The sequence below is a fragment of the Homarus americanus genome, unplaced genomic scaffold, assembly GCF_018991925.1.
Source record: "Homarus americanus isolate GMGI-L3 unplaced genomic scaffold, GMGI_Hamer_2.0 scaffold31037, whole genome shotgun sequence".
NCBI classification, from domain to species: domain Eukaryota; kingdom Metazoa; phylum Arthropoda; class Malacostraca; order Decapoda; family Nephropidae; genus Homarus; species Homarus americanus.
The window spans coordinates 22,734,887-22,749,620 of NW_024722227.1; the positions used below are offsets into that span (position 1 = coordinate 22,734,887).

The 14,734-nt window shown below is 39.7% G+C and overlaps 2 protein-coding genes across 2 annotated transcripts; both read right to left on the bottom strand.

Annotated features, from left to right (window-relative positions):
• Nucleotides 1-692: 692 nt before the first annotated feature.
• On the bottom strand, nucleotides 693-4,902 carry LOC121862640 (loricrin-like). Its single transcript, XM_042360959.1, has 4 exons — nucleotides 4,733-4,902; nucleotides 4,051-4,230; nucleotides 1,770-1,794; nucleotides 693-1,196 (listed from the first exon to the last, which is right to left on the bottom strand). Exons 1-4 carry the CDS (start codon nucleotides 4,900-4,902, stop codon nucleotides 693-695), a joined length of 879 nt encoding a protein of 292 aa, XP_042216893.1.
• A 1,249-nt stretch (nucleotides 4,903-6,151) lies between these two features.
• On the bottom strand, nucleotides 6,152-7,055 carry LOC121862557 (glycine-rich cell wall structural protein-like). The gene is made up of 2 exons (XM_042360863.1): nucleotides 7,027-7,055; nucleotides 6,152-6,745 (listed from the first exon to the last, which is right to left on the bottom strand). Exons 1-2 carry the CDS (start codon nucleotides 7,027-7,029, stop codon nucleotides 6,266-6,268), a joined length of 483 nt encoding a protein of 160 aa, XP_042216797.1. The 5' UTR covers nucleotides 7,030-7,055; the 3' UTR covers nucleotides 6,152-6,265.
• Nucleotides 7,056-14,734: the final 7,679 nt, after the last annotated feature.

Genomic DNA, 14,734 nt, shown 5'->3' on the forward strand with positions numbered 1-14,734 from the left:
AGAATATTGATTTTTCCTTCCCAAGACATTAAAAAACATTTTTATAAGCCGATAAAAATACAGATACATCTAATCTCTTATCCTGGATAGAATTTGCGAAGTATTATCCCGCTACATTTATTGATACTATTTAAATATTCCACTGATATTCAGAAAACCCTGATCTCATAGTTAGTGGAAGTAATAACTGTACTGTATTAGCAAGTAAGTTATGGGCATTTCTACATCAAGTTTTACCATAAGAATAAGTAAGCGTCTTTTAATAATGTATCATTTTAACATTTATGTGAAAAGGGTAAATTTTAAACTGAGTAATTGAAAAAAAATCTTTGTCGGCATCTTTTTATTCATGTAGAGATAAAATGAAGATGTTTATAGTATATCATAAAATAACTTAAGTTGCACATCACAAAAAACAAACAACTACATTTCTTTTACACCTAACTGTAGAAATTGTTAATACAGTAGAGCTATGTGTTTATTATTATAATTCACATGTGTACATTACACTTTATTTACTCTTATACCACACTTGGTAAGTGATGTCAGGAGAGCGAAGTTGGGGTAAATCAAAGTTATTTTCACAGTCGTTTAAGTTTTATTATTACAACACAAGAATCACAAGACACAAACTGACGAAGAAGAGTTCAGGAAACTTAGTATTGGTGTATCTCATTTCTTTATGTTTACATTTATTTTCCATAACCTACACTCCCACCGTCATAGCCGCCGCCACTAGAACCGCCATAACCGCCACCGCTGGAGCCGCCATACCCACCACCACCACCGCTGGATCCGCCATACCCACCAACGCCGCCGCTGGAGCCGCAATACCTACCACCGCCGCCGCTGGAGCCGCCATACCCACCACCGCCGCCGCTGTAGCTGCCATACCCGCCACCGCCGCCGCTGGAGCCGCCATACCCACCAACGCCGCCGCTGGAGCCGCAATACCTACCACCGCCGCCGCTGGAGCCGCCATACCCACCACCGCCGCCGCTGTAGCTGCCATACCCGCCACCGCCGCCGCTGGAGCCGTCATGTCTGCCTCCGCTACCACCTCCATGGCCACCACCACCGCCACCACCATACCCGCCGCCATCACCTTCGCCACCGCCGCCACCACCATGCCCTTCTGGCTTGGCAGGGCAGGTCACAGCCAGGAGCCCCACCACCATGGTCACAAACAACTGCGTCTGAAATTGTCAGAGATAAACTATTTGTATTAAGGTTATTATTATCAGTTAATATAATGGTACTATAAATAAGTTCTTTTACCACAGAGATGTTAGGTCAGTTACTTTCTGTAAATCAACGAGAAAAGGTTTGCTTCACTGAAACTTCACTAACAATGACAGAGAAGAGTATTATTTATTTGAGTGCAAAAAACACGATATGTGTAACATTTGTCCGATATAAAGTTTTCTTTTGTACATAATTTACTACGGTGAAGCTGGAAACCATTAGTTCAAAATATAATTTTCAAATCTGTCTTGAACTTGTGCCTATACCTTCACCTATACCAGCAACTCCTTTACTCGTCTTGCTGATGAGCTGAACTGTTATTAATAAGATAAGTGAAGAATGCACTTATAGAAGACGATGATAAATTACTTAAGTCATAATAAGTCTTACCATACCGATGTTGGGAGGATCAAGTTCAGTTGTTGACTGTATGAAGAGAAGTCTAGGTGAGTGCTTTTATACCTCCCTCAGGTGATGGCTGACTGCGTGACTGTTTCCTCATTAGTCAGTTAAGCTCCACTTACCAATTGAGTAACACAAACTTCATATCTAAAAAGATTAAATTTGTTAACTTCTGCTATATAACAGGCGGCACCTCATGGAGCTTTGTCACTTATGAAAATCTTTGAGTGTTGTGAAAAAGCTGCAGAAATTATCCCATTTGTGAGCCTTCATTGCCAGCCCCTTGGAGAACGACCTTCACGTTGTATCTGGGGATCATAAGGGTAGAGCATTTTAAGGTATTATTTACATTCCTTAAATCCATTTTTAGCTTTGAAAATTCCTTAGAAAAATAAAAGTTATCTTATTTGCGTTAAACACACAAACACCACTGCTATTCTGTTCCCCTGACATTATTAATGGAGCGGATAACAGTAATCCTGTAAATCATAAATGATCATACAAGCATGAAATTTCATATAAACATTAAAAATGGGTTACTTATCAAATCTATCCGATTGAACATTAAAAATTCCAAGATGTAGCCATTTTCCATGATGGCCGCCAAATTTGCCTAACTGAAAACAATTTTTACATATATTGACTTATTATTGGGCAATCTGTGCACATAAGGTGTCTATTCTTATGTTTTAAAGCATGCTGGAACAGATTATGATTGTTTTGGAACGCTCAGATATGTCTTGTGTGCATAAAGTAGAGGTTCAACACATATTTTTACCTATTTTCATAACAAGTGTAAGCAATTCTCAGTTAAACAATGAGAAACATGTTTATCTTTTGCTCATATCCTTGTGAGATATTGCTATAAGAATTCTTTCATATTTACAGCTGCTGGTATGTGAATGCACACAGAGTGTGCAAGTGAGACCAAAGCTGATACATTTACATCGCTATCCACAGTCTTTCTTGCAAGAACACTTGGTCAGTTCTTGACAACTCGCTGCCCCAGTTAGGACGACTTGGAATGTCTGATTGTGCTGCAGTTACCTGACCTCCAAATCATTCCACCTTGATAGGCTGCACGCTTTACATGGTGGACTAGACCTGTCTTACATCACCACCACAAACCTTTCTAAGACACGGAGGTCTTCTTCACTAACTGATGTAAGACACTGACTGAGTTTAATGAAGGTACTGGAGAACTCGTTTAACACATTCCATGTTTACCATGCAGTCTTCTTACCTTTTTCAAGGAAGGCTGACACAACATCACAACCACCGAATGCATGGAAAAATGTGATTCTAGTGGCTTTTTCAGGCTCTATGTCTACAACTAACTCATGAACAGGAATCCATCTTGTATAAGTCCCTAAGCCCCATGACAATAAGAAATCCACATTTCTTCAAGACCAATGATATCTGTGTCATTGGCTTTTATGAGGACTCTTTTACTGCCTTCCATTACAGCTTGTCTTTCTTGTACAAAGAGGCGGGTATCTGCCTCTTCATGGGAGCATGGCATCAACTCTTCTAGAGGCGTATTATGGTTGCTAATGACATAGCAACAACTGACTTGGATGCTCCATGCTGAATTTGTGATTTATTATCTGTGCCATGTTAACTCATAACTGATGAAGGAGCTGCATATTCGATACTTCTATCATCAAGTATGGTTAGGAATTTTGACTAGTGTTTGAGCATATTCTGCCTTATTATTTTCTCAGCCTTGGCCAAATGAACATCTTCACTGTATTTGCCAACCTCAGCCAGGATGGAGCCTACATCCTCTTGGAATGCTAGCAAAACATCTCTTCCTTGATTGTGAGCTCCCAGTTGAGGAATATGTGAAACTAATTGGTTCTTAAGCCTAGTAGAATAAATTTCAGGCGATTCGACACCAAGTTGTTCGAGTCTTTGCTTGTACAGTAAGACTAAGTCTGCTAGTCTAAAAATTGTTCCATGAGAACCTTCACATGCAGTTTTTGTCTCATTGATGTATGTCACCAATTCAGAGAAAGCCAGTGAATATTCATCTTTTTTTCATGGTTCTTTGTGTTTTTTTCGTATCCTTTGCACTAAGATAAGCTCTTTCTCTATTGTACAGTGCAGCTCAGCAAGCAGGGTAAAATTTCACCTCTTGTGCCACTACATCTCTTGCACTAAGTTAGCAAGGGATCTTTTGTCACTGAGTCTTTTTGCACATTCATTGACGCTGTCACTGAGTTTCATTGTTATTGTTTGACGGAGAGCACTCTCTGGTGCTGGTTTGTCACACAAAAAGCATTCTGTTGTGTTTTTTGTGTCTCTTGGCTTTCATAGCACCTTACTTCGGCAACCTTCATCACTGTCAACTAGAGAGGTGGTTGCTCTTTTTGGGGCTCTTTGCAACATTATGTTGCTCACCTAAATCTACAGCTCTCATGATATTTGGCAGTATTTTTCCTCATTGTCTCTGCAATACCATCTCCATCATCTAGTGTTTCCATATCAAGCCTTATTGGAAGGGCATTGATTGAGTTGAAAAGAGGAATATTCTTGGCTAATTTGCTGTAGCCATCTTTCTCTCTTCTAGTAGCGTTAGTCCTTGGAGATTTAAGTTCTTCCTTTTTATATCATGACACAGACAGCACTTGGCCCAGGATTACTTTTAGGACCAATATTCATCGCCATTGTGGAACAGAGTCGAAGGTTTTTCCTTTTACCACTCTATATCATGCGTACTTTCCTTCTATGAGATACAACTAGGTTTAATCAATTGATTGCCCTAACTTTAACCCCATTACCCTTGGCTCGGCTCTCCCACGCTGGTACATCCTGTCAATTCGGGTGCGGCTACCTAACCTTATTTGAGGCTAATTAGGTAACACACGCACGCACACACACACACACACATATATATATATATCTATCTATATATATATATATATATATATATATATATATATATATATATATATATATATATATATATATATATATAAATTAATCTTTAATATAAGTTTCGTACTTAGTTGACACTGAACCCCATTTTGAGTTTCACAGCAGTGTTGTCACCAGTGTGCCCTGGTGGTACATTGACATTTACTCTTCATAAGCATGTTTCCTTTGAATGCTCTCCATTTCAGAGTTTTCAACACAAAATTCAGGTTCTACGTACTCAAAAACACGGAAATCAACACTGAAATCACCTGAATTGAGGAACACAATAAACTTTAAGCCCAAAAGGAAAATCTGACATCCACTTTTGGTGGCCATCTTGGAATTTTCATTGTCGAATCAGGGAGATTTGATAATTAACCCATGTTGAATCCTCATGCCAATTTTCAACAATTTGCCGCTCCTCTACCAGGTATCGTTGCCTCTGATGTAACTACTACTCGTATTACCTTTCACTCATTTATTATAATGAACTGTGAGTAACTAACAACTATTAAAAACTTGAAAATTGCGCCCTCGACTACTAACTGCAGTAACAAAGGACATAGAGATGAATTTTTTATCATTACTACATTGATATTAGGTTTTGAGGTAATTAATATAAGTATAATCCTAGTTTAACGATAGGAGCTATTTAATCCTCACTTACATAGGATGTACTGTACAGTAAATGAAAGAAAACGTTTATCATAGTTATCCACATATCCATTATCATGAGTGAGATCTGATTAAGGAAAGGAACTAACCTTAAATATTGTACACACCAATCAATAATTCAGGGATGAAGAAATGGTTCAGGGTGGGTGAATTATATCTTGAGTTCACTGCGACTCTCCAGGTTACAGGATTTATATCAATATTAAGCAGGTCCCACCTTCAGGAAGTTCTGGGTTGAGGCAGATAAATAACATCAGTATTGTCCTTTTTTTCGGGGGTTAGAATGGAGACTTAACTCATACATATCTATCATATTTAATTTCAGAAATGTAAATGGTGCCACCATATAAAATATATCATTGGACACTGAGGATGGAGTTTTCATTATTATTTGTCAGGAAAGGGGGAGTGTAAGAACTATTGTGTATTTTATAGATGGAAAATATAGCAAGATATAATTAATACGGAGTAATATACAGTATAAGTAATAGAAACAGACCTGTTATTGTACTAAATTTTAGAAATTTATTGGAAAGATATATATATATATATATATATATATATATATATATATATATATATATATATATATATATATATATATATATATATATATATATATATATATATATATATATATATATATATATATATATATATATATATATATATATATATTATAAGTAAGAAATATTGAAATATGGAATAAAGACTGCACAGGCTGCAAACAGTGGAAGACTAGATTGATAAAAAATTCCACATATATATTAGACAGAATGTTAGCTTTATGAAAACTAAGTTTAATTTACCTGCCAGTAAAATTAACCATCAAATGCTACAGTTTATTTGCTTTTGCATCATTACTTGGTAAACGATGTCAGGAGAGTGAAGTCGGTGTCAATCAAAGTTCTTTTCACAGTCGTTTAAGTTTTATTATTACTACACAAGAATCACGAGACAGAAACTGACGAAGAAGAGTTCAGGAAACTTAGTATTGGTGTGTCTCATTTCTTTATGTTTACATTTATTTTCCATAACCTCCACCGCCACCATTATAACCGCCACCTCCGGAGCCGCCACTGCCGTAGCCACCGCCGCTACTTGAACCCCCATAACCACCGCTACCGCCGCCGCTTGAGCCACCATACCCACCACCACCGCCGCTGTAGCTGCCATACCCACCACCGCTGCTACTGGAACCACCATACCCTCCGCCACCACCGCTGGAGCTACCATACCCACCGCTGCCACTTTTGGAGCCACCATAACCGCCACCACCGCCGACTGAGCCACGATAACCGCCACCGCCATCACTTTTACCTCTTCCGCCACCACTATATCCGCCTCCACCACCACTATAACCGCTTCCACCACCACCTCCATGGCCACCACCACCACCACCACTATACCCTCCTCCGCTACCGCCGCCACTTCCATGCCCATCTGGCTTGGCGAGACTGGTCACAGCCAGGATCCCCACCACCAAGGTCACTAACAACAGCTTCTGAAATTGTCAGAGATAAAATAATATTAGTAAGTTATTCTCATGAATTAAATAGTATTACAAATAAGTTCTTTTACCAAACGAAGAAGGGTATTGTTTATTTATGTGCATAAAACATGATATTTGTTTACAATCTTTGATATACAGTTTTCTTCAGTACAGACTTTACTATAATGAACCTGTACACCATTTGCTCATAATATAATTTTTAAATCTGTCCTGAACTATACATTCACCTGTACCAGCAACTGCTGTAAATTACTTAATAAATTATGTCTTACCATACTGATGTTGGGAGGATCAAGTTCAGTTGTTGACTGGATGAAGAGGTGTATGGCTGAGAGCTTTTATACCTCCCTCAGGTGATAGCTGACTGCATGACTGTTTCCTCATCAATCAGTTAAGCTCCAATTATCATGTTCGTTAGATAAACAATACGTTATTTGATGTACCTACCTACTGCATATCTTTTGGACTTTCAACTTAAATGAAATACTCTGTGGGATTAAATTTTATGGTGTTCTGCTCTTTGACGGTATGGATTCCTGTCGTGTTATATCAAATCCTTACAATATTTTTTAAATGCATTTTTTTTTTAAATATCGTTATGTTCATTTGATTCAACCAATTGTGCTGCCTGAAAGATTGAAAATGACCACCCCTAGTCTCCATTATTACGCTCCTTTCGCATACTTGCTTTATATAGTTTCCCTTGAATGAAATGAAATGCGTTAATTATGCAATTAAACCTTAAAGGTGGTATGCCTATATTGACACCAGGATTTAGTAATGGTCACGGGTCATGTTTTATTCATTTACTACATATTGTTGATATGATATTACTCTCATAACTTGAGCCTTGGGGTGTGTTTACATGGCATATACCAAATGTTTGCGCAAATGATACCATCAATGTTAGTGTTAATGTTTTCGTTAATGTAAACTTCAATGTAAGCTAATATTGTTGTTAATGTTAGCATAAGAATTAGCATCAATGTTAACATCATTATTAGCGTATTGTTAATCAGTATTAGCGTCAAAGTTTGCATCAATGAATAAGAGTATCAATATCACCTCCTATTGTCCCTTTCTATTGAGGCGTGCGGTCATCCGGACACCAGAGGAGAGGTCTTAATCAAACTCAAAAAACATGGTAATGTGATAAAATATTGACCATAGTTGCGTGAGTGTAGGGCTGGTCGTTCACCTTCTAGTAACGTAAGGGGATAATTTCTGTGAATTATTTACTGATCCTTTCAGGAAAGACCTTCATTCGGATCTGACGCAACCGAGAATGAAGGTTATACAGTACGTCATAGTTTGCAAAGATGCTAAGATGATGAACAATTTTGTATTATACGCCTATTTTATATTTATTAAAAGCTTCTATTACTACTACCACTTTTATTTTTGAAACGTGGCCTCCAGCCTCCCCCAATAGCCACAATTTCACCGTCATTTTATTACCTTAAAATTTAATATCCTAATACATAAGTAGCTATTCTAGCTGTGGTGAGTTAGTTGAGCCACAAATCTATGCGGCATTCAGTGACTGTTGCATCATAGTCAATATCTGCAACTGTTGTCGGCTTTAGGGCCGATGCCCTCGTTCCCCTGAGGCAGAGCAAAGCCGACTTAAGGAGAGAGAAGGACAGTCGACATCTCATCCAGGCTGTAACATTACTTCTGGGCTGCTGCTTCTGTTCGGATAGCACCTCCGCTAGTCTGGCGTAGAAACATCTTGCACTTGGTCCCATCCCACCAGAAGTTGCGAACACCAGAGAGTGAAGCTGTCTTGATCAACTTTCTGAATTATCTCCCCGTATGCCCTTATCTTGTCTTTCTCGTGCCTCCTGTGTGCATCATCGAGAGCTAAGTTACGGTTACATGCGGCCATGGGATAAAAAATCCTGATGTCGAAGAAGGCTCGCTGTCCCAACGTCCAGAATCCTCAAGCGCTGACGTCAACACGGGCTTCGTTGCATGTGTTTGAAGTCTTATGTTGGAAATTCTCACAGTCCAATGGAAGGAGGTTTGGTTCTACCCCGACATCACGGCAGATTTCCTTCAATATATTTGCTGTGAGATCCCTTACTTCGTCATGCCTTATGCATAAGAAGCCCCCTACTAAAACTACAACTACTACTTTTTTTTCCAGCATCCCCCAATAGCCACACCTTCGCCACGATTTTATTATCTTAATATTAAATATCCTAATACATAAGTAGCCATCCTATCTGTGTTGAATTAGTTGAGCCGCAGATCTATGCGGCATTCAGTGACTGTAGCCTCATAGTCAATATCTGCAGCAGTTGTCGGAATTGGGGCAGAAGCTTTCGTTCCCCTGAGCCAGAGCAAAGCCGATCGAAGGAGAGAGAAAGACAGTCGACACCTCATCCAGGCTGTAACATAACTTCTGGGCTGCTGCTTCTGTTCGGAGATCACCTCCGCGAGTCTGGCGTAGAAACATCTTGCACTTGGTCCCATCCCACCACAGTTTGTGAACACTAGAGGAGTGAAGCTGCATTGATCAACGTTTTAAATTCTCTCCCCATATGCCCTTCTCTTTTTATTCTCGTTCCTCCTATGTGCAGCATCGAGAGCTAGGTTACGGTGACATGCGGCCATGGGATCAGAAATCCTAATGACGAAGAAAGCTCGCTGTCCCCGCGTCCAGAATCCTCGAGCACTGACGTCAACACGGGCTTCGTTAAATGTGTTTGAAGTCCTATGTTGAAAGATCTCACCATCCAATGGAAGGAGGGTCGGTTCTACCATGACATCCCGGCAGATTTCCTTCAACATATTTGCTGTGAGGTCCCTTACTTCGTCATGCCTCATGCATATGAAGCCCCCTTTCTTGCACACCATGGCGTGATCGCCGTCATATGAAAAGCAACACACGCATTGGGAGGGCAAACCTTCTACTGGCCGACCGTACCTTAGAGCAATGGCATCTGAAAAATCTTGTTTATTAAGACTACTACTACTACTACTACTACTACTACTACTACGAACAATAATAATAATAATAATAATAATAAAAATAATAAAAATAATAATAAAAATAATATAAATAATAATAATAATAATAATAATAATAATAATAATAATAATAATAATAATAATAATAATAATAATAATAATAATAATAATAATAATAATAATAATAATAATAATAATAATAATATCAATAATAATAATTATAATAATAATAATAATAATAATAATAATAATAATAATAATAATAATAATAATAATAATAATAATAATAATAATAATAATCCAAGATTTTTCCAAATAGAAACCGCAACAGCTAAATAGAAGAAAGTCTTAAAAATATATTTAAATGCTTTATTAAGATTTAAGTATACACTCAATACTTAATTTCAGCTTTATTTTAGGCAATACATTTGTCGGTAAGCAGGATTAACGTCGGCTTTTCATGGGTTTTATTTAATTTTTCTTTTCTTAAGAAAATGTCTAGTATGATAGAAGATTCACAAGTAATAAACTCAGTGATAAATATGCTGGAATTAAGTAGGTAGTGCCCCTGCTAGCCGGACACAGCAGTCAAACCTGTCACCTCTCCGCCCTTCCATCATAAGAACTAGTTTATACTTCTGTATGGGACGAAAGCAGATGTCGGAGGCGGACGTAACTGTCGCCCAGGGTGCGGAACACTATGCCGGGTAACATTCATTGTTGCGTTTGTGCTAGCCAGAACCAAAATTCCACTAGCTGTGATTGTGCGAGAAACAACCGACCATGTGTGGTTTGCAGAAAGGGAAACAATTGTCGGAACCCATATGGCAGGGATCCGACAAGGAGGCCACGGTGGATATCACCGGGACCCAATCGCCCTATGATATCCTAAATGATAGCAGTGAGACTACTCAACCTGAAAATGTAGTACTAATAAACGCTGCTCCAATAGTAGCAGATGTCTACGAGGTGAATGAGAGACAGCCACCACAGTGAAATGGCATGCCGAGGGAAAATGCGGACATATGGGTTAAAGTAACTTACTCAGAAATTGCCAGGTGGTCGCCAGCTAACCTGTTTGAACCACCCAAGTGTGCGGCTACCAAAGAAATGATTCAGGAGATGATTCGCCTCATAACTGAGTACACTCAGGACTTCTTCCTTGCCCCTTTAGCTCTTCACATACTGACAATAATACTATATCTATTCTGTCAGAGGACACACATACAAAGACTAAGCACAAAGAAAATGCGGCAACAATAAAAAGAAGATTGACAATGTGGCAGAATGAGGCCCTTGATGATCTCCTATGTGAAGCAAAAACACTGCAGGAGAGACTAAAATTTACAGGAGACGGAAAGCAAAACACTGATGATGTTGCAAGAATGTTTGGAAACAAAATGCGTGTGGAAAAAGTGTCTTTGGTGGTAAGATCTCTCACAGAGGAATCCTTCGGCGGGGTTCTGCCAATAAACAGAGAGACATTAAAGCAACTGAAAGAAAAACATCCCCCTGTAAGTGAAGACTAAGTCATCAGGTTCAAGGGTGACTATATCCCACATAATGCTGTCCTGTTCGAGAAAATAATAGGAGGAATGGTGTGGAAAAAGGCACTGAAGACTCGAGGAGATACCGGCCTTTCAGGTCTGGATGCAAACGGTTGGAGAGTCATCCTCAGGACTAACAAGTTTGGTCCGTAGCAGGTGATCTCTGCACTGCCATTGCCGTCCTTGCACGAAAGCAGGCATCCTCGTGCTGCCAACACCTCCATGTTCTGACGGCCTGCCGCTTCATTCCCCTGGATAAGAATCCAGGATGTAGGCCTATAGGGGAGGGGAAAGTACTGAGGCGGATCATCGGAAAATGCATAATGGAGGTGGTAAAGGATGATGTCAGGGCAGCAGCAGGGAACCTGCAAGTTTGTGCTGGCAACCAGGCTGGAGGGGAAGCTGCCATTCACGCCATGAAAACGATATTTGAGCAGCGTGATTGTGAGGCCGTTCTCCTGGTTGACGCTTCAAACGCATTCAACATACTTAACCGCAGGGCCGCACTGCACAACATCAAGATCAAGTGTCCAATGGAGGAAACTGCAGCAGGCCTATTTCCCCAAACTAGACAATCCCTTTTATAACCAACCAGAATCGCTCATATATCCGTCCTACCGATATATGAAGCTATCCAGCATGTTCATGATGATGTTTGGTAGGTAACTTGTTTCAATCATCCACTACTTTAATTCCAAACCATTGTTTACCTATCTCGCGCCTAAATCTAAATTTATCTAATTTAAAACCATTGCTTCCAGTTCGTTCCTCGTTGGAAAGTTTAAGTACCTTTATTATATCGCCTTTCTTTAACCCTGATTTTCATTTATACAACTCAATCTTATCGCCCCTCACTCTACGTCTCTCGGGGGAGTACAAATTCAGATCATTTGATCTGTCTGTATGCTTTCTAAGGATTCGATATCAGTCTGTAGCACAGTAACCTAACCTAACCTGCATAATCCAAGTGAGGTCTCATAAGCTCAAGATATACTTTTAAGATAACCTCGATAGTTTTGTAACTAACACTCCTTTGTATAAACCCAAGTACTTTGTTAGCCTTGATCTTAGCAAATACGCATTGTCGCCTTGCTCATTGCTTATCTGATATCTGGTTTCTCTGTTCACATATCATAGAGTAAGAAGTTCACAATTGTCCACGCCAAATTTCATCTGCCATTTTTCAATCCATGCGATACATCATGAACAAAAACATTTGAGATAAGCACAATTAAATTCTGTCTAGGTTTATATTATCAGTTAGTGAGCACGTTACCCCCCACTATTATAATTTTCATAGATCTTCCTTTTTCACACCTCAGTGACCCTGAGTTCCTTAATCAGTATCAATGTTCCCACAATGATGATGCCTTTCTACAAAGCTCACTAGGTTACACCAACCCAAACTGTAACTATTACTTTCCTGACTCTCCCGAGTTTAGTTCTAGTCTACTACTACCTCATACCTTCTCCTTATTGAGCCAGCAGTATTCCCCTTCATCGAGATACCTTTTTAGATCAGTGTTTATCTTCTATTGCCCACAAATTTGATGTACTTGGGTTCTGTGAGACCAAACTCACTAACGATATTGACCATTTGTATAACATTCCTAATTATAATAGGCACTGTATCAACACGTCACGACACAGTGGTGGTGTCGCCATATATGTTCATATCAAGTATAACACTTCTGTAAGAGATGATTTAAAGGTTCAGGAGGAGTACATGGGGAGTGTTTTCATTGAATTACGTAACGACACACGAAATATCCTAGTAGGAGTAACCTACAGAAGATCCCACACAAATGTAAGGAATTTTCTTGATAAATTTTAGGAGCTTATCACTATCATAAGTTCAGAGATGAAACATTGCTACATTACAGGAGATTTCAACCTTGATCTCTTAAAATCAGAAGCCTACACCTCAGGCGACAGTAAGAAAACCTGGAATGTCATAAATTCTATTCAGAACAGGAACACTCAGACTTCGGCCCCCAATCAGCATTTTTGATAAATGATTCAGTTGTAACGGAACCCTCCCCCATTGCCAACCACTTCAATTAATATTTTATTAATGTTGGCAAAAATCTTGCAGAGAGCATCCCTAATCACCATGAGGAATTTAGAGCCTACCTGCAAAACAGACAGCAAAATGAGCTGTTCTTATCCCGTCACAGCAGATGAATTACTGGCCATCATAAAAATGTCCAAAGATGCAGCAGCAGGCGAAGACAATATACTAATGAGCATCATTAAAAAAGTAGCCTACCTATTACTTACCTATTCTCCTACACGTTTGTAACTCCTCCTTCAATAGTGGTGTCTTTCCGGATTAACTGAAAATTGCTAAAGTACACCCTGCATATAAAAAATCTGGGGACAAGGGTCTCTTCAAGAATTACCGCCCAATATCAGTCCTCCCAGCCTTGAGTAAGATACTGGAAAGGCTAGCATGTAATAGACTAAATTCCTTCTGCAATGCCAATAACATCTTTACAGACTCCCAGTTTGGATTTAGAGCTAGAAGGTCGACTGAGATTGCTATGCTATCCTTTAGTAATGACATCTTAAATTCCTTTGATGACAGTCAGTTCACAGTCGGTATATTCTTGGACCTCTCTAAAGCTTTCGAAACTGTCAATCATACCATCCTCCTTTCAAAGCTTGAACATTACGGAGTTAGGGGCCTGTCCCACAATTGGTTTACCTCATATCTGTCCAAACTTGGACCCCTGTACCTTGGTAATACAGTCCTCATACGCAAACAAAATACTAAATTCCTCGGAGTTATTGTTGATGAGAAACTTAACTGGAGAAACAACACACAAGCCAGTCACAGTAAAGTCATTAAACAGTGCAGTATCATGTATCACACTCGACAGTCACTCACTCTCACGGCAATGAAAGAAATCTATCATGATCTTGTTTACCAACACCTGATACACTGTCACACACTATGGTGTGGCCTCTGGCTCTTCAAAAACACAATCTCTGTTTGATGGTTACAAGTGTTCCCCGAAGAATGCAGTGATGGGTAGGGAAACACCGGGTAACACTGAAGTCCGGTTATTATGGATGAGAGAAATACAAGTGGTGACTTGCGTGTGCCATGCACGGCTCACACAGTCAGACTGAGACTGCCTTGCCATATGGCAGCCTCGGGGCAATGTTGCCACATAACATGTGCAGTGTTGCCACGTAATTATATTTATAAATGCTACTCGGCACAGTAGCTTATTTACAAGGTTGCTACTCGGCACAGTAGCTTAGATGCATAACCTACATCTCCCTCCCCCCTCACGCTCAGAGTCTTTGTCTTGAGCGGACTTCTTAGTCCTAAGTCGCTCCGAGTGTCGAGGTGCACTGTGGGGCGGATCCTCGTGAGGTGCAGGTGACTCGTCCTCGGTCAGGGGGCCAGCAGCAGGGGGTGGGACTGGCCGGACGAAGCGGCGGTTCC